Below are 26,657 nucleotides of genomic sequence, written 5' to 3' on the forward strand. Positions count from 1 at the left end.
AAATACTGATGAATGAACTCCAGGGGGCAAACCCTGGCTACAAAAACTCCTGGAAAGCCCACGGGGCCCCATGGTTCTACTCTAAGGAGCCATGACAGGCCTATGATTTGCTTTTCTGGAGAAACCTCAGCTTGAAAATCCAATTAATTACCACAGGAGATAATCTTTTAAACATAGCTTTACATTCTTGAAAGTCTTTTCCCTGTGAGAGTAAGAAAGTTTATCTGAACATGGGATTCAATTGTTTGTTTTCATTTCCAGAGAAAGGACTCTTACCTGGTAGTTAGCAAGAAGCCTGAGCCCTAGATTTTTTTTTTAAGTCTGTTCCTCCTCACTGTCAGTTTGTCAATTATATTGTAATAATTAATTTGTCATATTGTCATACTTATTTCCCAGCATAAACACTGCATGGAGCTATAATCACTTGATGTTTTCAAGCATCCCTGTCAGGTTGGGGTCTATACTGATCCCAGATGTGCGTATTCAGAGTCGATGTGCTTGGGTTGTGGGATGGAAATCCTGTGAAATTGGATTGTGATGATCATTATACAACTACAGATGTGATAAATTCATTGAATAATAATAATAAATTAAAAAAATAAATAATAAAAATGAAAAAATGAAAAACAAAAACAGAGTCAATGTCCTCAGAGTTTCCTACCAGGAAGATCATATCTGTAAACCACCAGCCTCATCAACCCGGAGCCGTCATCTAGTCAGACACCAATTTTTCCAGTGTGGGACATCCCAGTGGATTCATTAAATTCTTCCCCATTACGAGAGGGAAGCAGAAAGGGGTAAGATAGGGATAGGAGAGGAAGAGATACAAACTATCAGGTATAAAATAAGCTACAAAGATGTACTGTACAACATCAGAATATAGCCTATCTTTTATAGTAACTATAAATGGAGGATAACCTTTAAAAAGTGTGCATCACTATGTTGTACACTTTCAACTTCTATACATATAGCAACTATACATCAGTAACAAAGTACCGAAAGACGGGAGTTTCCATCGTGGCTCAGTAGAAATGAATCTGAGTAGTATCCATGCGGACCCAGGTTCGATCCCTGGCCTCACTCAGCAAGTTGGGGACCCGGTGTTGCGGTGAGCTGTGGTGTAGGTTGCAGACACGGCTTGGATCTGTGGCTGTGGAGTAGGCTAGTGGCTATAGCTCTGATTGGACCCCTAGCCTGAGAACCTCCATATGCCATGGGTGAGGCCCTAAAAATAAAATGTAAAATAAAATAAAATAGTACCAAAAGAAAAAGAGCCATAGGTTTGAAACTGAACTTGAATGAAATTTTAAAAAGTTTCCTTAGCCTCTAAAAAACAAAAAATTGAAAAAAATTTTCCCCACTAGGATGCAAGCTTGGGTGTGGTCAACCTGGCAGACCTGAGACCCAGAGCAATTCCTGCTTAGAGCAGATGTTCACTAACAGGTCCAAAATTGCTGAGAGTCATGAGGTCTTTACATGGAGTAGACAGGATTGGATCAAAATAAGAATGATATACAAAATAAAACAGAGTCCCTACCATGGGACCACTCTGGTCCCTCTCTCCCCACATCATTTCAAAGCAAATGATCTGGAGGCGCATTTGCATGACCTGATTGATTGATTAATTGTCTTTTTAGGGCTGCAACCAGGGCACATGTATGTTCCCAGGCTAGGGGTCGAATTGGAGCTATAGCCACCAGCCTACACCACAGCCACAGCAATGCCGGATCCGAGCCACATCTTCGACCTACACCACAGCTCACGGCAATGCCGGATCCTTAACCAGGCCAGGGATCAAACCTGCGTCCTCATGGATCCTAGTCAGATTCATTTCCACTGAGCCATGACGGGAACTCCAACATGGACTTGATTTTATAGACTGAGATCTCTGGGCCTTCAAGAATAAACCTCCGGGAATTAAGAAAATAATAGCAAAGGAATAATTGTACTACACACAGAATTAGAAGGTGAGGAAAAAACTTGAGTGGCAAACTAAGTCAGGGACTTGAATCTCTCCCTCCAGGTCCCAATGGGGAGAAGAGCTGGTCCAAGAGCTACCCATCATGTGGGGGCCTGCTACAGTCCCCAATAGACCTGCATGGTGACATCCTCCAGTACAACGCCAGCCTTGTACCCCTTGCCTTCCAAGGCTACAATGAGACTGCCAACCAGCAGTTTGTCCTGACCAACAACGGCCATTCAGGTGAGGGAGAGACTTCTGAGACCTGCAGGGGTACCTAAGCTTCCCTCAGCTTCCTGGCCTTTTCTGTGTGGGGCGGGGTGCGGTGGGGTTGGGGTTGGGGCAAGGTGGTGGTAGAGCAGGGCTCTTTTGAGGCACCCAGGAGGTGGGGCAGAGGGAAGCCCTTGAAGTATGTGTGGACCGCTGCCTCCAGGAAGCACCACACATCCCGGAATTCAGCCGGTTATACTGGGGCAGCACCTCTCAGAAGCAGCACATCTCTTGGGATGGAGAGGAGACAGGCCCAAGTGCCTTGGTCCATTGGCTATGGCGTGGGAGTGAATCCTGGGATATCATGAATGACTTAAAGGGGAACGCAGTTCACTGAGAGGCTTGCCCAGGCCTTGGAGGCAGACCCATCTGAATTTGAACCCTGGCTTGATTACTTGTGAGTCATGAGATTCTGGATAAGAACTTTAATCCCCTTGAGGTTTCATCTGGAAAATGGGCATATTGATTGGTACCATGAAGACTGGAGATTATGTATGTTGAGATCCAGAAAAGAGTAGATGGTTCATAAATAGCAATTATTATTGCTGTTGTTGTTATGTAATTCTGCAGCCTGGCAGATTCTTCATTACAGGTTCTATCTTCATCCATGGATACATAAACCTCCATCCATTGGTCTAGTATTGGTTCTTGCCATCTCTCTCCAAGGGGAACCAGGAAGGTGCTGGTGCCTTTGGAGTTGGTTTTAGTGAAAGGGGGACATTCTGGGGCAAAAAGCCCAGGTTTCTGACATGAAGGCTGTGTCTCTCTGGTCCCCACCTCACTGCATTCACCTGCCCCGTCTCAACCCTGGGCAGCTGATGCCTACCTGACTGCTCTCAGGCAGCGCTCAGCTGGCCAGGGCTCTGAAGACCGCCCCTCCACCCCCTGCAGTGAAGCTGAAACTGCTCGAGGACATGCACATCCAGGGCCTGGGGCACCGCTACAATGCCTCGCAGCTGCACCTTCACTGGGGGGACCAGAATGAACCCCACGGCTCCGAGCACACTATCGGTGGGAAGCACTTTGCCGCTGAGGTGAGTGGGGTGCCTCTGGGCTGCCAGGTATTTTCCAATGGTGGGTGGTCTGGCGTCTTTTCACTTAGCTAGTGTGCAGATAAGATCAGAGCATTGGGGAAGAGGGTGCCTTCATGCTCTTTACACACCAGCCCAGCCCTGCCAGTGGCACGGGGAGGCAGAGCCACTCCAGCCACATTGCAGCTCATCTGTGATGCCCTGGTTCCCTTCCTTTCCTGAACTTGCTGAGTTTGTCTCTGTATCTTTTACTGAGTGATGCTGCTCAGAAAGCAGTGCGCCCAGGGTGGCACAGTGGGACACACACGCCCCTTTTCTAGACATCCCCCTCTGTTTGCACAGATTAGGATCTGGCTGACCCATCTCACTGCTGAATCATACTGGGCTAATTGCTCCGCCAACTCCTCAATCTTTCTTCACACTCCATGCTGTTTGCATTTCCCATCCCCTCTTTCTCTGTGCATGGGTCATGCTTGGAGCTTGGAGACCCAAATCCAGAGTCACTCCTCTACTTGGCCACAAATCAAGGGGTGACTGGCATTATAATGCGCAGGGCATCACGGCGATCAGAGACTCACTGAGGATAGCCTGGGACATGAGCACAGTGTTGTGTTATGTTGCCCGGAGGGGCTTCCCAAATACCAAAGAAACAGGAAGAAGAGCAGATCTTTGTTCCTGAACAACAAGTGTTCAATGTGGGGTGGAGGTTGGGTTGCTCTATGTCAGAGCTCCCATGGGACTGAACTTGGGCGTATGGTTCTGAATGTTTACAGGGCAATAAATTCAAGGAGATAAATACTACTGATCAACCAGGGAAGCTCATGGCAAACAATGACATGACCATTCTCCTCTGTTCTTAAATACTGAACTGCTTAACATCTCAGGCTAATCAGAGGTCGAGTTATAGGTGTAGGGGAGGGATGGTAATTCTGGCCCAACAGGATGGCACTACTGGAGGTGGACATATTTCTGACGAGGTCCCTCTCTGAGCCTCCAGGACTGTAACTTCTCTACCCTCACTGCAATGAAGAGGCCTTTATTTTCCCATGGGGAATAAAGGAGTTAGGGTGCAGGCTGAGAGGGTTTGGGCATTTAAAGATATTTCTAGTTATTGTACTTTCTGCTAGGAAGCCACATCATCAGACCAGGAGCTTGGTGAAGATGGACCATAAATGCCAATAAAAGAGAAAAAACATGGAGTTCCCATCGTGGCTCAGCAGAAACGAATCTGACTAGCATCCATGAGGATGCAGGTTTGACCCCTGGCCTTGCTCAGTGGGTTAAAGATCCAGCATTGCCATGAGCTGTGGTATAGGTCACGGATGGGGCTCAGATCCCACACTGTGGCGGCTGTGCCGTAGGCCAGCAGCTATAGCTCCAATTTGACCCCTGGCCTGGGAACCTCCATGTACCACGGGTGTGGCCCAAAAAAGACAAAAAAAAAAAAAGAGAGAGAGAGAGAGAACATCAAAGTGACCCTAAAATGGCAGATTTCCAATGGAGGGTCCTTCAAAGTGTAGCAGTTGTGGATTAGTCTATATAAGACTCTCTTAATCTTCTCAGCAGGGAATTCCCTCCAGTTTGTATTAGTCTTCACCTCCTTTTAATTTCATCTGAACACTGAGTAAAGTACTAAAACAGAACACAAGCTCAAAGGTCAGCTGTAAAAAGAAATCAGAATCTAGGATGTTCAGGGCTTTACCCACACAGCGTTCTGTGCCATTTCCCAAAGGCATGCCAGGTCAAGACGGTGTGGGGCAAGGGACAGGCTAAGGCCTTTGAGGGGAAAGGTGATGAAGTAGAAGCCTAATAGAGGACCATTTAAAAGAAAAAGTAATTTGATATAATTTTTTTTAATTAGAAAGGGCCACTTGAAAAGAGGAGAACATGTAATTAACACATATTCATTAAAATGTATTTGAGTTCTACTTATAACCACGTAAGATGAAAAAAGCGATTAACAAGGAAAAAAAAAGAGAGATAAAATTTCATTGTGTCATAGTCTCAAGAGGCAAAGAATCTGCAAAAATACATGTGATTCTATACATATAGATCATCTACTAATGTAGGTTTTTTGGAGGACAGGCGACACTACCTTTATAATTAAAAACCTGATTAAACATTGCCAGTTTCTCGTAACAATGTCTTCATGCTTACGTAAAAATTTTTAGGTAATTTTTTGAAAACTTTTTTAAAGAGCATTTTAGGTTCTCAGTAAAACTGAGAGGAAGATACAGATTTCCCATATACCCTCTGCCCCCACACATGCATGGTCTCCCTCATTAGTATCACCACTCATCAGAGCTGACCTAACTCTTTAAACCCAAAATTCCTCAAAAACTCTTTTCCTTGCTTTAATAATAAGTAATTTGTGCTTTTTTTTTTTAAAGGAGTTTAAAATGGTAATTTCAAAACGTAAAGTCTACATTCATGGAGTAACAATTTTGTTTCATGGTATCTTAAAATCAGCTGATAAAAGCTTTATAAAAACCATCCTGTGATTGCCTCCATCTAAGGGATAAATGCATGTCCTGCTCTGGGTACAGTTATGATTAAGTTACAGTTGGGGTACAAATAACAAATGCTGGAGGGGGTGTGGAGAAAAGAGAACCCTCTTGCACTGTTGGTGGGAGTGTAAGCTGGTACAACCACTATGGAGAACAGTGTGGAGGTACCTTAGAAAATTATACATAGAACTACCATATGACCCAGCAATCCCACTCTTGGATATATATCCAGACAAAACTACTTAAAAAAGACACGTGCACCTGCATGTTCATTGCAGTGCTATTCACAATAGCCAAGACAAGGAATCAACTCAAATGTCCACTGATAGATGATTGGATCAGGAAGATGTGGTATATATACACAATGGGATACTACTTGGCCATAAAAAGAACAAAATAATGCCATTTGCAGCAACATGGATGGAACTAGAGACTCTCATTCTGAGTGAAGTCAGAAAGAGAAAGACAATACCGTATGATATCACTTATATCTGGAATCTAATATATGGCACAGAGGAAACTTTCCACAGGAAAGAAAATCATGGACTTGGAGAATAGACTTGTGGTTGCCAGGAGTAAGGGGAGGGACTGGGAGCTTGGGGTAAATAGATGCAGAATGTTGCCTTCGGGATGGATTAGCAATGGGATCCTGCTGTGTAGCACTGGGAACCCTGTCTACTCAATTATGATGGAACACATAATGTGAGAAAAAAGAATGTATACATATATGTGTAACTGGGTCACCATGCTGTGCAGTAGAAAAAAAATATATAAATAAAGAAATAAAAATAAAAATAAAACAAATAAATAAAAAAATAAAAGAAAAAAGTTAAGGTTGGGGGTTTACTGCCCCAGCCCCCAGGTTGAATGCAGAGTGGCCAGGCTAAGGTTGGGTAAGCCACATGGGACCACATTTTGCCTAAGGCTCCAGAATAAGTAGGGGAAATGCTCCAAAGTATCTAGGCTTTTTCTTGGTTAGTATAAGAACCCATTTGTTGATCCATTCATTCATTATCCAATGCACGCCTGGTATTTTTCCAGCACCATATCAGACACCAGGATACAATGAGTGGATAGGATGGGGAGGCTGCCCTGGTGGAGTCTGCAGTCTAGAAGACTGAGAGAAAAAGGAAAACCAGAGAGGCCATGAGGCGAGGGTCTGAGAGGCCTAATCTAGCTGGGGGTCGGGGTGGGGGTGGGGGGTGTCTGTCCTCCCCATTGGATTCCATCGTCCTGCAGAAGTGAAAGTTTCCATGAGTTGCTATGAATAGCAGCTCATCTCTCTCTCACTGCAGCTGCATATTGTCTATTTTAACTCGGACCTGTACCCCAATGCCAGCATCGCCAGTGACAAGCCAGAAGGCCTCGCTGTCCTAGCTGTTCTCATAGAGGTAAGAGACGTCAAGAGGGGTTTCATGTGAAATCTGAAGCTGGGATGACATCAGACTGGGCATTTGGTTTCACGTGAACTGCTCTGTTGGATGTGTGTGGCTCACTCCCATTTCGGCTGTGTCTTATCTCTAGAGCAGAGGTTAGTCCCCCATAAGGTCCCTTCTCTCTTGGCCTGGAGGCAGCACTTTCTGTGGCTAGACAGCAGAAACGGGCATGTCCTAGTCCCCAGCCCTATTGAATAAAGTGTGGAATTGCCCAGTTGGACAGGAACTGTGTGGTGGAAGGGTGGGGTGATCCTTCACTGCTGCCCCATCGAATACCTGAACCCCTGATACAATTCCCAGTATCCCAGCTCCATCCTGTATATGGACCCTGGAATAAGTTCTTTACTTAATCCCAGAAACTAGGAAGGTCTCCTTATTTGCTTGCATTTTTCCCCTAGCGAGACAGCATGTACGTTGTTTCTCAACATGCTCATTTGCCTGACTTGGCTTGCATGAACTCCAGCTCCCTTATGTTCTGGCCAGAGATCATGCTAGTGGGGCCTTCAAGCTCATAGCTAGATAAGCACTGAGAGCACCAGCTATACCTCCTGCCCTGGAACACTCAAGCCCCAGTGCCTTGATCTGAAAATAGGTCAGCCTGAGATTCCAGAGGGCAGGACCAGTACACCAACCCCCTAACAGCCTAGTAATCCATCCTAATTGTGCAGGTAAAGTGCATCCTTTGGGGAGGATCTCGGAAGTGGTAACTACATATCCCCAGCAGGGTCCTCCCACTCACGACTGTCAAGCCAGCCTATGGAATTCCATCCCCCTTCAAACTGTCCCATCTCTGTTGCAGATGGGCTCCTTCAATCCATCATATGACAAGATCTTCAGTCACCTCCCAGATGTAAAGTACAAAGGTGAGGCGTCCTGAGATGCTTGTTCACCCTCTGTTGGAGAAGAGTGTATTCCACTTTGTAGGATCTGAAAATGCACGCAGGGGGCGAGTACTGTCTGTGCCAAGGTTCTTGGGTCAGATGGCTCAGAATGGGGCTAGTTCACATTCCTAGGCTCAGTTCTGTGCTCAATGGCACCTCTGCCATGGGGAGCAAGGCAATATCACACACCCCCCCCAACATGTCTCTCCAGACCAAAAAGTGCACATCCCGGGTTTCAGCATTGAAGAGCTGCTGCCAGAGAGGCCTGAAGAGTACTACCGCTACAGGGGGTCCCTGACCACACCTCCTTGCCACCCCACTGTGCTCTGGACGGTGTTCCGGAACCCTGTGCAAATTTCGCAGGAGCAGGTAACTGTCCTGTTCTTCCTTGTCAGAGACCACGTGGTATATATACCTTGGACCCTTATCATAATCAACAGCTTGATTTCCTCATTCAAGAGTTTCACTGGCAGCTATTCAAAAGCTCTCCAAATATCACAGGAGCCTGGAAGTGCACTGCGGGAAATTACAGGCTGAGCTTTGAAAGTGGAGCTAACAAGTCAAGTGGGGAAAATGGATCTGTCACCACAGATCTTTAAAGAGAGTTGTTAAGCTGCATTTCCTAATATGTCCCTCAGTGGACAGTGTTCACATCCCAGGCAGGAAAGGGCCTGAATACTTTACAGGGGCAGGATAAAGACAGGACCAGGTTAGATCCTTTAACAAAGCTGGGGAATGAGGGTCTCTGCTGTCCAGAAGCTCACACTCTAGTGCAAAACTGGGGAACAGAGTCCTTGGCAATCATCTCTAACCCTCTCGCTTTTTAGGTGATGAAAGTGAGGGTTAGAGAGGTGAGGAAAACTTACGGGCTGCTTTAGTGTCAGAGCTAAGATGCAAGGGTAGAGCTGAGTTTAAGGTCATTGTCCCTGCCTCTACTCTGCAGCTGAAACTCACCAGGAGGAAGCACGGCTGTCCAGGACTGGGGGGGCACTGCATACTAGCTCATGGCTCCCACCTGCTTCATGAGCCCAGCACAGCCCTCACCACTGTTGCTTCTTTTTATCATAAACTAGTGATCTGAGTAACCTCGATAAATGGCAGCAAGTAGGCGGACAGGAATAAAGACCTGATGAATCAAGAGATAAACTGTGCAGGGAGGCAGTGACATCTTAACCCACAAACTACCTTGAAACAGTTATATAATCTATGTGGGTGTATGAAAATGCTGTGAACCTAGTAGTCACAGGACCTGTGACACTCCTGCTTCCCTCTTTTTGTTCCTTTGGATGGGACCATCAGAATAAGCCATAGGCCATCTGGATTTAGAGCTGGGCTCCACATGTGGCTCCATTGAGGTCAGGAGCTGACAGCACAAACCCGCCCAGCAGCTTGGGAGGTGGGAAGACAGCCTGGGGCTCACACATGCCCTGTCACTCAGACATGTAGGGGTTGTAGGGTTGCTGGCTTTCCCACTGCTTTCTCAGGGCTCTGCTGCCAGGCCTGGAGTGAGTTTCCGGCCCTCCTTCCCCTCAAGGTCAGGCAAGGGGACTCTGTGTCACTCTGCCCGTGGGGGGCATTTCTGCTCTTCCCGGCAGCTGCTGGCTTTGGAGACAGTCCTGTACTACACACACATGGACGACCCGTCCCCCAGAGAGATGGTCAACAACTTCCGGCAGGTCCAAAAGTTTGACGAGAGGCTGGTGTATGTCTCCTTCAGACAAGGTAAGGAGATGCAGTGTGTGGGGACTGTGGTGCTAAGGTGTTTGTTTTGCATGAAGTCAGGTGCCCTGCCTTCATGCTTTCTTACTGATGCCCTTGGGAGGTGGGTTAAGAGCACTCTGGCTGCCAAGGGAACTGGGTACCTGAGGAACTACTGTGCGGGGGTGGGCATGGGGTTACTGAGGTCTCTACTCTGCAACCAAAATTCACTGACCTTGACTTCCCTGAGCCTTTGTAGGGAAGCATGAGCCAAGGCCCCCAGGCACAAGGACCAGAGCCCTCATCAGGTTTGAGAGTCCCCACAGATGGTGGTGCTGGGGGCCTCTCTGCTCTGGAAACTACCCCTTCTCCTAAGACACACGATAGGACTCTTTTCACGAGATTAAACTTCTAACCTTCCTCCAGGCTCTCTTGGCCTCAAGGCCCATCTTTGGCCTTGCCAGCTGATTCATGTCACCAGAAGCTCCACCAAGGCTCAAGGATGCTCTTTTGTAAGGTTTTAGAAAGTGCGCATAACCCACGTCCAAGCCACAAGCAGCTCGTGGTTTAATGGAGCAGGGCCCACTAGATAAGAAGGCACCTTCAGAACTGCCCTTTGTCTCATGTCCTTGAAGCTTGCACAGGCAGCTGGGATCTAGAGTGAATGAAACTTAATAGTTTGTGTTCTTCCTGAGCTATGGAAGCTCAGCTCTTGCTATGTATGTATGTATGTATGTATGTATGTATGTATTTATTTATTTGTCTTTTTGCTATTTCTTGGGCCGCTCCCGCGGCATATGGAGGTTCCCAGGCTAGGGGTCGAATTGGAGCTGTAGCCACCAGCCTATGCCAGAGCCACAGCAACGCAGGATCCGAGCCGCGTCTGCAACCTACACCACAGCTCACGGCAACGCCGGATCGTTAACCCACTGAGCAAGGGCAGGGACTGAACCCGCAACCTCATGGTTCCTAGTCGGATTCGTTAACCACTGCGCCACGACGGGAACTCCAGCTCTTGCTTTTAAATGTGGACTGTAACTCCCCAGAGGGACTATTAACATCTTGACTTACTCCATACCTACTTCAGGGCAGCTACAGGCCTGGGGAAAGGGGTAAGGGTGCATCCTTGGGGCCCACACTCTTCAAATCTCCAAGTTTACTTTCTCACTGTAGATTCTTGAGCTGCTCCCAACTCGGGACCCCTAAGTGGTCAGGAGCAGGATCGGTCTGTGGAAATTCCACTTTATCTGACATCACTTGTGACCCACCTGGGCCAGGGGTTCAGATTTTAAGATGGCCCCATTAACCCACTTGTCAGGGAACCAGCTCTCCTGTACCCACCTGGGGCGCCTTGTCCTGCTGCTGTTCCTCTCCTACTGTGTGAGATTGTAACTGTCACCTGCCAGGTGTAGTGGAACAGATGAAGCTTGCCTGAAAGCTTTAGAAACACGCCCTTCTGAACTGAGCCATACCTGTGGTCAGAATTATGTCCGTCTCTGGCAGTTACTTAATCAAGAACTGCCCAAGAATTTCTCTTTTGTGTTCTCCTCTCCAGATACCACCAGTTAAGGTAATTTCCCTCTTTTCACCAGTTTCTTGCTCTGAAAACTGAATCTATACACAACGGCCCTTCCTAAAAATTGAGGGTATATATGCTGATGACTAGCAACTTCTTTTCTAGGAAATTCATCAAAGGCACAGAATTATCCTCTTGTGATCTGTCCTGGATATAGCATTTGTTCTCTTTTCTTGTCCTTCCAAATGAAGTATGTAATAGTTAAGAGTTAGATGGAAATTCTTCAACTCTTCTATTTAAACAAACAGGAGCTCCCATCCTGGCTCAGTGGTAACAAACCCGACTAGTATCTACGAGCATTCGGGTTCATTCCCTGGCCTTGCTCAGTGGGGTTAAGGATCCAGCACTGCCATGAGCCGTGGTGTAGGTCGCAGACACGGCTCAGATATGGCGTTGCTGTGGCTATGGTGTAGGCTGACAGCTGCAGCTCCGATTCGACCCCTAGCCTGGGAATTTCTATATGCCATGAGTGCAGCCCTAAAAAGAAAAAAAAATTTTAAATAAACAAACAAAAAAACCCAACTCTGCCTGGAGATTAGGGCACATAAACCAGGTTGAATTTTGCTTATGATTCAAAGATAAGCATCGGCTCTGTTCTCTGGGCAAACTCTCCACAAGTCACAAGGTACAGAGTGTCAGCTACTCCCCCACAGTCAGGAGACCCAGGTTCAAGGCCTCACTTTGTTTCCTCCTGGCTCTATGATGTGGGAAAGCCATGTCCCTTCTTTGGCCTTGGTTCCCTCAACCACACAATGACGGGTTGGACCGGGCAAGCTAACTGCCTTTCGGTGCTAACATGTTCGGATTCTAAGTGGACACTAACAACTGCCCATCCTGACTTTACGTTGCAGGGACAGTGTGTGAGGGCAGTTACAGAGGATCAGAAGAAACCGTGCGGGAACTTGTCATCCATAAGTAACCCTCATGTATATGATGGACTGTGGCCTTGGAGATAACTAGCCATCTTCTTAGACTGGCTCAGGTCTAAGCTGGTGCTTGTAGATGGGCAGTGTGGTCAGGCTGGTAGCAGAGCGCTTCTGTAGACCCTCCCAGTCTGGTTTGGGGAGCTTGAGGGGGCCTCTAAGCAGAGCCCCCCTAAGAAGGCTCCAGCTTAGGATCTGGAGGTCACAGCCCAAATGCAGCTTTGCCACTGCCCCTTCTGCACGGCTCACCTGGAGCTGCTGCTTCCAGAGGCTGGGCTGGACTCTCCACCTGGAGCAAGACTCTGTGGCAGTCCCAGGCAAACTTGTGCATTTGGAGGTTGATTATAGAAACTTGGCCAGAATTCTCTTCTCCTTCTCATTTCCCAAGGACTCAGTCAGCAAATAGGGCTATTTTTCCCAAGGAGCAGGGATGAGGCAGCCCCAAAGGAATGAAGCCCCAAACGTCATTCTCCCAGGGGCGCCTGCATTCACACCAACATGGAGTGAGTCGCAAACTGCAACAAGCTTGCTTGTCAGCGTGAACCTTGAGCAATTTGGACTCAGTTGTTTGCACTGCCTTCCACAGAGGCATGTCTGTAATTGGAGGCTGGTTTACTCAGGGTATTCTTTGGAAGTTAACAGGAACCACGGGTTGGAAAATGAGAACTCTAGAGTTTCCCATCAGGAGAAAAGTAACATTAAGGAAATCCTTTAGGAGAGAAAGCAGGTGGCCTTTGAGAGGAGGATCTGAGGTTGAACCAAATTGGAACAATTGGGACTGAATCACTGAACTGGATCCTACTTTTTCCTCAGCTGTGCTCGAAAAGGAACACAGAACTTGGTTTCTGTCCTTAAGAGGTATAGAGTCTAGGATGGCCCTAGGGTAGGGCATCTCAGCCTTGGCATTACCAGGTCAATACTGATATTTGGAGCGGGATAGTTCTTGTTGTGGGGCCTGTCCTGTGCAGTGTAGGATGTTTAACAACATCCTTGGTCTCTCCCCACTAGATGCCAGCAGCATCCCTCACATGTGACCGCCAAAATGTCCCCAGACATGGTCACATGTCTCTGGAGGAGGAAGGACAAAGTTGCCCCTGATGAAGAACCACTGCCCCAGTGATTGCCCAACAACTTTCTTAGACCCAGAACTTTTTTCCACTCATACTACAGGATTCTAGGGGTTTGTATCATAAGCCCCTAGCCTTTATTCTATTACAGCATGATATAGGTCTAGTGATGGTTACCCCTGAAACAACAAGGTTGGAGGGAGAACGACCAAACCCAAGAGAAACCCTATTTCCTACCATCCTTTAGAATCGGAGAATATATTCTTCTTATACACTTGGGCAGATCCAAGGCTAAGAGAAGCAAACAAGTGAGAACTATCCCTCTTCACAAAAGTACACAAATCCCTTCACAGGGTTCCCGAAGCTTCTGACATAGAAATTTCCTTCAGAATCCCTTCACCATTCTGCCCCTTCCCTTGGGTATGACTTTTGCTCTCATTAAAAGGCCCACTCTTGGAGTTCCCATCGTGGCTCAGTGGTTAACGAATCTGACTGAGAACGATGAGGTTGCGGGTTTGATCCCTGGTCTTGCTCAGTGGGTTAAGGATCCGGCGTTGCCGTGAGCTGTGGTGTAGGTCCCAGACACGGCTCGGATCCTGCATTGCTGTTGCTGTGGCTCTGGCGTAGGCCAGTGGCTATGGCTCTGATTCGACCCCTAGCCTGGGAACCTCCATATGCCACGAGAGCAGCCCAAGAAATGGCAGAAAGACCAAAAAAAAAAAAAAAAAGCCCACTCTTTGTGGAGAGGTGGAAGTCATACTGGGCACGTTTTTCAGTTCTTAAAAACTGACTCTCCAAGTGGCCCAAAGGGAAGTCTTGAGCTGAAGGGGGGAAACAAGACTCCTTGTCCTCCAAGTGGATCCCTGGAGAGGAGGGACACATCCTGGGACCAGCTCAGATCTCATAGGAGTCAGATCCCTGACATGAGGAAGGAGAGAGCAGAAAGGCAGATTTACACAGTCTGGGGGACCAACTCTTGGTTCCTTACAGTTGCCCTCTTCCCAGCCAGAGAGCAAAGACCTAGACCCAAATGGTGATGGGTAATAAAGCCCATCAAACCTAAATACTAATGTTATCAAGTTCTATTTTCAAGGAGTTTCCTTGTGGTACAGTGGGTTAAGGATCTGGTGTTATCACTGCAGCAGCTTGGGTGACTGCTGCTGAGGTACAGCTTTGATTTCTGGTCCAGGATCTTCCACATGCTTTGGACATGACCAAAAACAAAAACTAAAAACACAAAACTAAATTTCTATTTTCAGCATGTCAGGGCAAGAAAAACTCGAAGGACAAGGGGAAGCCAAAAAGTTTCTATAATCATGTTTGTAGTGGGCTTACTCCGAGCAAGTGCATGTCACACGCCTGGAGCCCAGAGCCAGCTGATGGACACTTAGACAAGAGTGCTGGGCAGTAGAGGGGTAGGGCTTTCATCCTCGGCAGGGCTGTGGAGTAACATGATTAGAATCTGCTTGGCCCTGAGCAGCCTGGATAGTTTTGTGAAACCTTTACAAAAGAGAGAGAGAAAAATCTTATGAAGCTAAGATGGCTAATTAAGTTTTTGAGACTAGAATGCATGTTTCGTGGTTATTGACCTTGTGTTTCCAAAAGGTTCTATTTATAAATAAACTCTATGAGGTGGAAGGGTACATCCATTCTTCCAAAGCATCCAAATGAAAGACCAGAGGAGTTCCCACCTCGAACTCCCCCTGGATACAGAGGCTGAATAGTTAGGAGCCATCATCGCATGTGGCAACAAGTGATGTCCTAGTCACATCTAATGCAGTGCAACACCCTCTACCCTCGGCACAGCCCGCCTTAGACACTGTGGGGAAGAGGAAACCCCAAGGGGATGTTCTCTGACTCCAACAACGAGCCTCTGGCTCAGAACAGCCCATGCTGCGGAAAGCCAGCGGGAAAAGGGGCAGGCAGAAAGCTGGGACCACGGGCTGGCTCAGCAACAGCTGAGCCTCCCAGCGCCTCTCCTCCGGCTCCCATCCTGTCTGTGGGGCCTCCTGTAACACAGCAGGTGCTTTCAACAGGTGTACAATACTGACTTTTGCACACCTGGATCCTTTGGTCCGAGGTGCCCCTCACCTCCTCCACCTGGAAAGTTCTTTCAGACCCAATGCTAAACCGAAGTCTTTCCTATTCCTCTGAAGGTGACTTAGTCTCCTGCTTCAGTGCAGCCAAACTTACAGTTCTTAGCGCACCACAGGGTAATGAAGAAGGAAAAACATATGCCTCTATTATCCATAAACCACAAGTCCCTTAAAGCAGGGACAACGGAGTCTTACTTTATGTGCTTGGTTCTCCTTTCAAATGCAAAAGAATGGAGCCACCCTGGCCCCTCCCCGCCCGATCCCCCACACCAGTGTCTTCTGTGCAGAATGATCTGAACAGAAGCCTGACACTGGCTGCCAAATTTTTGTTTTATTAAGTCTTATTTGGCTTTGTTATCAATTTGCCAGCAGCATTGCAATCAGTCTATTTGTTGAGGGAAACTTAAAAATGGGAAGGAACCTAGCTGCCAAATGTTGAAGGTCTGGGAGGAAGTCTCTGAGGGAGGCTGTCAGGCCTTCTGTCTTCTAGCTTGACAGGGCTAAGAGCCCCAGTCTGCCCCACCCTGCCCATCACTCCTGCAGCACAGCCAGCCCCCACCCTTCCCCCTCACAAAGGCAGTTGAGAGCACGAGCCACCAGTGCTACACAGTGGCCCATGCCCACTGGCCCAGGGTTTAGGCCCCTGGGAGCTACACAGCTCTCTCTTTGGGCCTGCATGCCTTCAATCTGGAAGGCAAAACCCTCAGGCCCTATCACGGTCGTAGAAAACCTGTCTCCTCATCTCATTTGGTGGTATCTTTGGGGCAAGTTTATTTGTAGAAATTATTTCTTTATGGGGTTCCATGGTGCTAAGGAAAACTGCAGCAAAATATGTCCTCCAAAGACAGTTATGCTCTGTGGTTGGAGGGCATCTTCCTTGCTTTTCTTCCAAAGCATCATCCAAAGAGAGCATCTCAGTTACTTGAGTCTATGACTTGTATTAAGCATAAGTTTTACCACTTGCAACTGGATTTTATATACTTAAACTCTCAACTCCCCACTAAATCACAACTCTCCCTGCTTCTTTTATAAGACTGGTGACAAGATGACTAAAGACATCCACCTATACATACGCATATCTAATCATCATGGAATATGTCACCTACCAAGACAGTCCATGCTTTCAAATAATACTTTGAAAGGAAAAGAACTGTATCCCTTTTATTTGAATAAACAGAACTACAAATAGACCTAGAACATGCTAGACTTGTTGCAGGAACTACAAGCTGTGTAAATGAAGTGCTTGTTCCTCCCTCTGGACTTTGTGTTTGCACTTGAGGCCTCAGAAGACCTCAAGAGCAGATAACCAGCATCTGTTGGTCCAGCAAGATGCCAGTGGAAGATGCAGCTCCTGAGCCAGCCAGAACAGGTAGCAGTACCCTGCCAGTGAGCAGCTGGCCCATCTTCTCCAGGGGTCTGTACCTTCTTGGATGAGGCTCCTGGCACTGGAGTTCTTCTGTATTGGTCTGATTTCCTTTTCTGTGTCGTACTGCCCCCTCTCTGCTCCCCCGAATTGTAGCGGAGTTCTGCACGCGACCTCATGGCTGTCTCCTGTCCATACAGTGTGCATGCCACCCAGTGCAGGGACCCCTTTGCTGTGTTCTCATCCCATGGCTCTCATGGGCCATCTCCAGCGACCAGCCTGTCTCATTTCTCCCGTCTGTCTCACTCTTCATCACTGGGACCTGCCTACCTCAGTCGCCGTTTAGAAACCATTTCTTTATTTATTCTGAGGGGAATCTCTCCTGCTCTGCCCCCGGCACCATCTTTGATGCCTGCTCTCTGCACCATCCCAGAGGCTCTGTGGGGACGCAGACTTTGGCTTCTCTCTCTGGGAATAGTTCTCTAGTCACCCCAACAGTCCTCCCTGTGCCTTTTGTGTCTTTTCCTCTCTAATTAGCGGAGGCTCTGGCATCTGCCTCCAAAGGGACCCATGCCCTGTGCTTCATCCAGCTCTGCAGAGGAGCCTGCTCCTTGATGCTTGGTGCTATCTCGCAGGCAGGAGAGAGCATCCCAACGTCATCTGCCCTGTGTTTCCTGGGGGTTAGAATTCCCATGAGGCGCTGCCCTCACTGCCATTCCTCTTCCAGAGTGGCTTATACCTCTTCACTTGCTCAGTTAAGCTGCTTTGTTTTTGCTGCATCAAACTCTTGGCTGAAAAGCACATGTCCCAGTCTCTGGGGGTTTCCTTGTCTTCACACCTGCTTAGTTTCACTGTTTCCAAGGAGAGGCAATTTAGGCCCTAACAAATCCTCATCCAGGAGCAAGGAACCTGGTTTAGAGCCCTGGATTACATTAGGATGTTTCCCTTTTTGTTTTTAATAGGCCCTAATTTAGCCAAGGACACTGTTCAGTGACCCAGGAAGGCCAGACTCTTCCACCAGATAAGCCACCCAGCTGGGCCACATGCTCTTGAGAAAACACACATGCCTGGGGCCTTGCTTCCGGAGCCTTCACTCTGCTCCCGAAGGCTATGGCCTGGGGGTAGCTCCCCCAGCCCTGGCGTGGGGTTCAGCTGACTGGAGGACTGTGTGGCTCTCTGGATGTTTGAGGTGACTCTCAAAGTGACAGCTTTAGAAACCATCCAGTTTGGATGGCATGGCCAAGGGGTTAGGCTTACTAGTAATAGTCTTATGTGGCTAGTTTAGTATCATAGGAGCAAAGAACAAAAGCATATTTCATCAAAAAGGCTTGAAAGAAACCACAACTAGCAGGGATTATTTTCAGTTGCTTTTAAGATCCTAGAGGCCTGGGTTGCCTCTAGGTACCTTTAAAAAAAAGAAAACCCCAAATCCCAAGTTATAGTGTGCAGAGGCCATAGGCCATGCAGGCAGGGACCACAGCATGTGGTGTACAAACACTTGACGCTCTCCCCAGGGGGACACTCAGGTCCTGAGCGTCTCCTCAAGCCACAGACTGGTCCTTGTGTTCAAGGCAGGGAATCAGGCCCCGGCGGGGGGGCATGCTCTCCGCCACCTGGGAGGCCATGGGCTGCTGCTGGTGGCTGGCAAGAATCTAGAGAACAGGCCACCCTGTCCTCTGTAGACGGCTCCTCTCCATACCTGCTCTGCTGATCCTTATAGCGGCCTGGGGCCACCCGGGGAGCCAGACCAGGGACTCCTAGAGGCCAGCCTTGGACCAGGGAGACTGCAGGCTTAATGTGAGACTGTGGAAGAAGACAGTAGAGGAAGAACAGGGGCTGGATGGCTCCCAGGGTATCAGCCAGACTCAGGCCATCTGGCAGGAGAAGGGGGTGAGCAAAACCTCAGCCTGTAGTTTCAGGTCTGGTTCCCCGGGGTGTCAGGTGCCCCAAGTCGGGGTGCTCCCTGGCCCTCAGTCCACATCTCACACTTGGTCAGGACCCTCCCGGAGTCTCCATTGCTACAGGGCTCTGGGCACAGCCTCTCCCAAGGGTCAGGCTGGCTGGCCACCATCTGCACAACTCTGGCTTCCAGTGGAATTGGAACGAATACCCTCTCCCCACTCCAACACACACACAGGCTGGACGTTTCTACGGAGGTCAGAAAACCACCAGACAGGAGGCTCTGTGTCTCTAGGGGCTTCGCTTAGCTGAAGAACCTGACTGGGAGGATAAGGAGTATTCTGAGAACCTGGAAGCAGCTGGGGGTCACCTGGGGGCCTCATGACTAGCTCCTTGTGTTTCTCCAGAGGACAGACTCCCCTGTGACCCTCCCTGGGGAGCCTCATAGCTGACTGTGGGGTTTCACCTTAGACCACTCGGCACAGTTTCAGCCCCACTGAGGACCCCAAACTCACCCTATTCGTCCCCAACAATAACCTGCTGAGAGAAGCCACAGTCCTCTGATTCCGCAGAGCAGGGAGGGGAGGCGGGTGCAGTGGAGCCACAGCAAAAACAGAAGCAAAGCATGATGACAGTACTGAATGAGGGTGGGGCAGGAGTCTGGTGACAGGCTCCAACGGAGTAAGCTCTGCTGGCCCCAGCCAGCCAGAACCGGGCAGGTTCTTTGCTGAGGAAGAAGGATAGGTCCCACAGAAGCAGACAGCAGCCAGCCCAGGCAGACTCTGATTCTTACCCCTCATATTCCAAGTTGGCCACGTTTTATGAAAACAGAAGTCCTGCCTGAGCAGAGAGACTGCTGAGATGTAGGAGCAAGGGACAAAGGAGAGATGGTGTGAATTTCCTGGGTGGGCGATTCCCTCTACCCCATTAGGGACCTGAGCCAAGAGTAAACGTCCCCAGAAGGGCTGCCTAAGCCCTGTACCTCCAACAAACTAAAGGGAGAGCTCTGCTCAACACACTGGTCAAATTTGCCACGGTTTGACTTGGTTAATTTCCGATTTTTCCTCTCCCCTTGGAAGTGCCAGACTCTACCTACGCAGGACTGAACTTGGGTATGTGGCCGCCGGCCGTGCATGCTGCAGCTGGGTGATCCCTCTGATTCTGGGTGTGATCTGGGCCTGTGATATACTTCCCGCCCATCCTGTCTGCTTCTCCGTGCTGTCACTCTGACTCCTGACCCCCTCCTCACTGTGTCTTGCCCTCAAGTCACTCTGATTCAAAGATGAGCCGCCAATCAAATGCTCCCCTAATGAGAGACCTAATCACTTTTTAGCATGTGTACCTTCAAAGAGCCTATTCAAGAGCTTCTGTTGGCCATGGCAGGGGTGGGGGTGTGGGGAAGCCACTGCCTAAAAACTAGGCCTAAGCCCAGTATGGAGGTTGTGTGACCAGCCAGTTGACCTTGGCAATGGGCCCTGGTTGTTTTGGACAGCTTAGGACTGTGCAGTGGAACTTGGGGCCAAAGCTAATAAAGAGGCATCTCAACAGGCTTTACATCCAGCAAGTAAAAATGGAGAAAGAGCTTATTAGTAAGAACTTATTCTATAGCCCAGTGTTCTCAAAGTGTGGTTCATGGACCACAGACATCAGCTAGAGCTGTTTGGTAAAAATGCAGACTCCTGGGCCAACCCCAGACTAAATCAGAGTCTCTGAGGGGTTGGGCTCAAAAAAGTCTACACTTGAAACAAACTCTTCAGATGATCCTGGTGCAAGTTTGAGAACCCCTGCTAGAGAATCACTACAATTTGCAAATGGTGCCCTCTGAGCACCCCAGCCAGTCCTGGTAAGCCAAAGACCAGAACCTGAGAACAGAGGTGGGGAAATTACTCTTGCCTGCATATGATTATGCAGCTGTCAATCAGCTACACACACATGTGCTGGGGGATGAGATGAAGGGGAAGGGAGGATGGTAACGTGTGTGCACTGCCCCCTCACCAGGCATCATCCTTTCCGTGGCCGTGGCCGGCGTTCTCGGCATCTGTGTTGTCCTGGCGGTATCGATTTGGCTTTTCAGAAGGAAGAAGAGGTGAGTTGGTTTGGATTCAAAGTGGGAGTGGGTGGCTTATGTGTCCCTGAGGATTGATCTGTCTGGGAAGGCAGCCTACAGAATGCAGGGCCCTGTCACCTGTACCAGCATATGCTAGGAGTGCCATTTCCCAAACACCACTGATCCAGGCCTTTGCGAGAAATGCTGGTGCTGGTGGTTCAAAGGTCTCTGTGCTCAGAGTCAGAGGTGTGTCTGCCAGCCCTGCTGCCACTTCAAAAACCTTGGCTGTGCCTCTTGATTTGGAAGGGATAGGTCCCATTTGCCTAAATACAAGCAACAAGGCTGTCTTATTTTTAAGATCTTTTTTTTTTGGCTTTTTAGGGCCACACCTGTGGCATATATGGAGGTTCCCAGGCTAGGGGTCGAATCAGAGCTATAGCTGCAGGCCTATGCCACAGCCACAGCCATGCCAGATCTGAGCCTCATATGCAATCCCCTAAGCAACCAGGGATCAAACTGACATCCTCATGGATACTAGTCAGGTTCATTACTGCTGAGCCGCAATGGCAACTTCCAAGGCTGTCTTCTTTCTAAGATCTTTACATCTAGTTTTGCTTCTCTGAACCCAAAAAAGAAAATGAGGGAAAATTAATGCCCTTGGCTCATGTGTTTATTGTCACGTTTTTTCCTACAACCTAATTTATTTTTCCTAGTATGAAAAAAAAAAAGTTTGTCAGAAACCTTGTTGGAATCAGAGATTTGAAGTGGGGCAGTAATGAGACCTGCATCCAGGTCTAGTACTGCCAAGCCTTACAAGAGAACAGACACGCTGAATGGACCTTAGAGAGAGTGAGGAGGTTCCATTCTGGTGCACACTTTATTGGGTGGCAGTCCCTCTTAATATCAAGAGAATTGGAGAAAAGCCCCCGAGAGAGAAATCTGACTCGCCTCATTTCATAGCTGAGTCAAGCTGCTCTTCCCTCTCTTTCCTCTTGGACTAACAAGACTCATGTGTTCTTGCTGTTTCAGCAGCAAAAAAGGTGCCAACAAGGGAGTCATCTACAAACCGGCCATCAAGCAGGAGACAGAGGCCCACGCCTGAGGTCCTGGCACGCCGGGGGCACATCCAGGAAAGGACCTGGCTCTGGATGCAGCTCGCCGTGGCTCCCTGGACACTTGGGATACCTGAGGGTTCTCTGGAGCTCAACCCACAAACACCCCAGACCCTTGGGGGCCTTGAGCGGAGTGCTGTGCCATCCAGATGCCACACCAGCCCCAGTGGGATCGTGGATGGGAAGAGCTGGCTGGGGTGGGGGGTGGGGCAGGAACTCTGAGCTGTCTGCTTCATCTCTGTGAGACCACTAAGTGGTCCACATTCCGGAGACACAAACCATGTTGCCTGCTGGGGGCCATTATTGGTTGGAAAACATTTTGATCCAGGGGATCACTTGAGGTTTCGAGTATCCTAGGAGTTCTGCTGCCTGTCCACACTTTCAGGCCAGGAAGTGTCCTCTCTGCTTAGGCTTGGCTTTCGAGACTCAGCTTCTTTCCTTGGGGAAGGGCTTGGTGTCTGACTTCCTCCTGCTGCAACTAAACCTTTAGTCTGACCTTATAGCTGGTGGGGGTGGGTGGGTAAGGGAGCGGGGGGCAGGAAGGGTCAAGGTGTTAGAGAAAAAAGGAAACAAGATAATATTTTTTTGAAGTAGAGTTGAGGCATTTTCCAATCCTATCCTTTGGGTCAGACACAGGAAATGGACCTCAGAGCGAGTGAGAGGACACGTTGGGAGAGTCTCACTGTGGAAACAGAATGGGAATCACAAGTTGCCTGTCAGGCCCTAAGTGTGAGAAGGACCACACTTATCAAGCCCAGCCCCTCCTGTCAGGGGCCTATGTACTTGTCACACTCTACAGATTTTAAAAATAATTAGGCTATTCATGGAAAATGTGGTGTTGCTTTCTCTCTCCTAGAGTAGACGTGAATTCTGAGAGGACCCAAACTGCTCCTGAATCTAGAGCAAACAGGCAGAAGCAGGACTATTGAAGAACGTTCTCTCTTCTGCCCAAATTTCATTTCGGTCACCTTTATGGCATCCCTACTGTCATCCTGGAATTGGGATTTAACTACTTTTCAGAGGATGTCCAGTTGTAGGGTATTTAGTGGCCAGAAAAAGTGGAATGTTACAAAGATTCTTCCTGGTCTTTCCCTCAAGTGACAAAGAGGGTTTCTGGGGAGAATTAACTTATTCTCCTCCCATCGACATAAAAGCCCAGGAGAGACCGAATGGTTTCACGACTGGGCAAGAGCCCCACCACCAACCCCTCACGGCAGGCACCTTGCATCTCACAGAGAACAAATATATATTTGTTTTTGTTTTTTGGGTTTTTTTGGTCTTTTTTTGCTATTTCTTGGGCCGCTCCCACGGCATATGGAGGTTCCCAGGCTAGGGGTTGAATTGGAGCTGCAGCCACCGGCCTACACCAGAGCCACAGCAACGTGGGATCCGAGCCGCGTCTGTAACCTACACCACAGCTCACAGCAACACCAGATCATTAACCCACTGAGCAAGGGCAGGGACCAAACCCGCAACCTCATGGTTCCTAGTCGGATTCGTTAACCACTGCGCCACGACGGGAACTCCCATATATATATATATATATATATATATATATATATATATATATATACACATACATACACATTAGGGCTGCACCCATGGCATACAGAGGTTCCCAGGCTAGGGGCCCAGTTGGAGCTACAGCTGCTGGCCTATGCCACAGCCACAGCAATACAGAATCTGAGGGCATCTGTGACCTACACCATAGCTCATGGCAACTCCGGATCCTTAACCCACTGAGCGGGACCAGAGATCGAACCTGTGACCTCATGGACAATAGGCAGATTTGTCTGCTGTGCCACAACAGGAACTCCTCACAGAGAACCATCTAATTCCCATACTCATTTTGACAGCATGGAATATCCTCTCGAAGCCTAGGTTTCTTTAGATCATCTTTCCCCCACTGCTCCTCCTGCTACCTCTGAGCAGTCTTTTCCCTTCTCTCTGTCACAGCTCTTTGTAGTGATGTCAAGCCCTACGTCTTCTTGGCTTGTTTGATAGGCAGAGTTACAGATGACCCGATGGAGATGCGGGGGTGGGTGTGCACTTGATCTCTGGCTGCCCTGGAGCTGGGGAGGCAGCTTAGCCTTGCCAGCCTGATGCTGATCGAATGACAGCAGGGACAACCCTCAGGACCATGCAGTGTAAATTAGACAATGCTTTCTGGGCCTCAGCCCAAAACTGCCAATCAGGAACCAACCTAAACCACTCCAGAGCTTGGGGCTTCCAAAAAGCTCTCCACTGCTTTTGTGGACAAATATCGTGAAAGAACAGAGAGATCATTGTACCTGGCACAATGGCTATTCATAAAGTGGCAGCGTTACTGGTCTGGTGGAGACAGTGACATTTCTCCTGCCCACTCCTCTCTCAGCTCAGCTTGAAGCCCTCCTGGCTCAGAGGAAACAAAGCCAGGAGGCTGAAGGCTCCAAGAATCAACACTGTTGCCTTCCTTGCCAATATGTGTGGGGCCCCAGAGGACTCAGCTCTGGAACTTTTCCTCAGGTTCTCACTCATTCTCTGACACTGGCTGCTAGGGGAGGAAACTAGTGCGGAGGTGCTGAAGGTCCTGGGCTCACACTCCCCCTCCCCATCCCTACCAGAGGGCCTGCAGGCTGTGCCAGGCACATGGCAGGTAGAGGTAACAAAAGCGAGGCCCAGGCTGGCACGGGGGCACTGGGTTCTTTGCCTCTCACTAAGGGGAGGTCTTTAGCCTCTCTGCTCTGTTTCTTTAATGTCAACTGACAGTAAAAAGCTACACGTGCTTCCCTAGTAGACCTAAGATTTTGCTCTATTGTCTGTTAATCGCATTTTAAGTTCTACCTTGAATTCTTCTCCCCTTCACTAAACCCTCTGAAGGCTTCTTTAGTGACCCTTGGGAAACAGGGGGATGGGCAGCTTCTCTGTCCCTGTGCCTTGAATGGACCTTCGGCCACTCTGCTGATGGTCCATTTAGCACTTCTGTATTTATTGTAAGAAGGACTGCAATGAAGACATTCACTGTAAATATGAGAAATTATAAATAAAATGTTTTTCACACCAGACTGATTTTTTGGGAGGTGAGGATAAATCATTACTATTGGCAAAGCACTTTCTGGTTCCCTGTCTATGGTGGCAGGTAATAATGTCACCTGCGGCCAGGTCTTAGAACCTGGCTCCAAAGGAGCATACACTCATGTACTCAGGCATTTCACTGAGGGTGGGGCCCCACAGAGTGTGCAGCCCCTGTCACATGGCCACTTCGTTCGTGGACCTTGGACGTCTAGAGTAATCAGGGAACAGGCTCAGGGAGAAGGAGGCTGTAAGCTGGGTCTTGAAGGACATTTCAGATTTAAACGGATGGGAAAGGAGACGTTTCTAACCACAGTGACATGAATACATGGGACCAGTCTTGTGTGTCTTTTCACTCTACTGGGTATTGTACCCAGCAGGCTGGTAGCCTCTCTTGGTTGCATGACCATTACCTTCTTTTGGATTCTTTCTGCAAAACATGCTCTGTCTCTCCATGTAATCTTTTGTGTAAATCCCTGAGCGAGGCCAGGGATCGAGGCCGCAACCTCATGGTTCCTAGTCAGATTCGTTTCTGCTGCGTCACAACTGCAACTCCAATCATTATTAATTTTTTGGGCTGCTCCCATGCCATATCAAAACTCCCAGGCCAGGGATCAAACCTTTGCCACAGCAGTGACCCAAGCCATAGCAGGGACAATAGCAGATCCTTAACCCATTGTGCCACAAGGAAATTCCTATAATCAATATTTTGACGTGAGCTGTTTTCATTCTTTTTTCCCCTTAGTCTTTGAAATCTGCTGTGTACTTTATGCTACTTTATGCTGTGTATCTCCATGCAGATGCTAAATGTTCACTGAAAATATCTGATCTATATTTAGATTTCATGAAAACTTACAGTTGAAAAAGCATATTCACATCCCCAAGTTGCTCCTAACACACTTAAAAGTTTTCCAAATAATGGAATCAATTATCAGCTTTTACATTTAAATGTATTAAAATAAAATAGGAGTTCCCATCATGGTTCAGTGGTTAACGAATCCGACTAGGAACCATGAGGTTGCGGGTTCGATCCCTGACCTTGTTCAGTGGGTTAAGGATCTGGCGTTGCCGTGAGCCGTGGTGTATGTAGGTCACAGACACAGCTTAGATTCCGCATTGCCGTGGCTCTGGTGTAGGCTGGCAGCTACAGCTCCGATTAGACCCATAGCCTGGGAACCTCCACATGCCGCAGGAGCGGCCCCAGGAAAAGGCAAAAAATAAAAAAATAAAATAAATAAAATAAAATAAAATAAAAGGAGTTTCTCAGTTTCAGTAGCCACCCTGGAAGTACTCAACAGCCGTATGTGGCCGGGACGGCCCCTGTGCAGATGGAACGGCCAACTTCCTTTGACATAGCCTTTGGAAAGGTTGAACCTAGATGGCTCTCACACAAAAGAAACCCTGCAAGAAAGCTTTGGAAGGTAAGGATGAGAGACAGGAGCTAGCGGATGGGGGAGTCCAAGGGGGGGTGGATCTGGAGGATGGGAGAAATGGGGGCAGAGGGAGCATCAGGCCGAGGTAAAAAGACCAGCAGACCTTATGTGCATACCTGTTCCACTCACCTCCTCCAGGATCCCCAGCCTTCCCCACCCTGGCCATACCCCTCAGCCCTAAGGTCCAGGGTCCAGGTGGTCACCAGTGACCCAGCCTAGGGTGCCTCTGCCTGGGTGAGAGCTTGGGCTGTGGGCATGAGGGCACTTGGTTAATTTGGGGGGACCTCACTGCAGGACCTGGCCAGGT

At 48.6% G+C, this 26,657-nt stretch overlaps 2 protein-coding genes across 7 annotated transcripts in view; one reads left to right on the plus strand and one right to left on the minus strand.

Annotated features, from left to right (window-relative positions):
• CA12 (carbonic anhydrase 12) overlaps positions 1-23,128 on the plus strand; it is a 59,368-nt gene extending 36,240 nt beyond the window's left edge. The window contains exons 3-11 of one of the 2 annotated variants that reach the window (XM_047766034.1): positions 2,024-2,203; positions 3,122-3,264; positions 7,064-7,159; positions 8,004-8,067; positions 8,297-8,454; positions 9,681-9,807; positions 19,787-19,819; positions 20,706-20,793; positions 21,784-23,128. In XM_047766034.1, the coding sequence (XP_047621990.1) occupies positions 2,024-2,203; positions 3,122-3,264; positions 7,064-7,159; positions 8,004-8,067; positions 8,297-8,454; positions 9,681-9,807; positions 19,787-19,819; positions 20,706-20,793; positions 21,784-21,856 (962 nt within the window). In that variant the 3' untranslated portion in view covers positions 21,857-23,128. The remainder of the gene's footprint in view (positions 1-2,023; positions 2,204-3,121; positions 3,265-7,063; positions 7,160-8,003; positions 8,068-8,296; positions 8,455-9,680; positions 9,808-19,786; positions 19,820-20,705; positions 20,794-21,783) is intronic. The other variant, XM_047766045.1, reaches the window with a different exon arrangement.
• The window catches only part of APH1B (aph-1 homolog B, gamma-secretase subunit), a 214,118-nt gene that overhangs the window by 134,143 nt on the left and 53,318 nt on the right, over positions 1-26,657 (minus strand). The gene's annotated exons all lie outside the window — the stretch shown is intronic.

This window comes from Phacochoerus africanus, chromosome 2, assembly GCF_016906955.1.
Source record: "Phacochoerus africanus isolate WHEZ1 chromosome 2, ROS_Pafr_v1, whole genome shotgun sequence".
NCBI classification, from domain to species: Eukaryota; Metazoa; Chordata; class Mammalia; order Artiodactyla; family Suidae; genus Phacochoerus; species Phacochoerus africanus.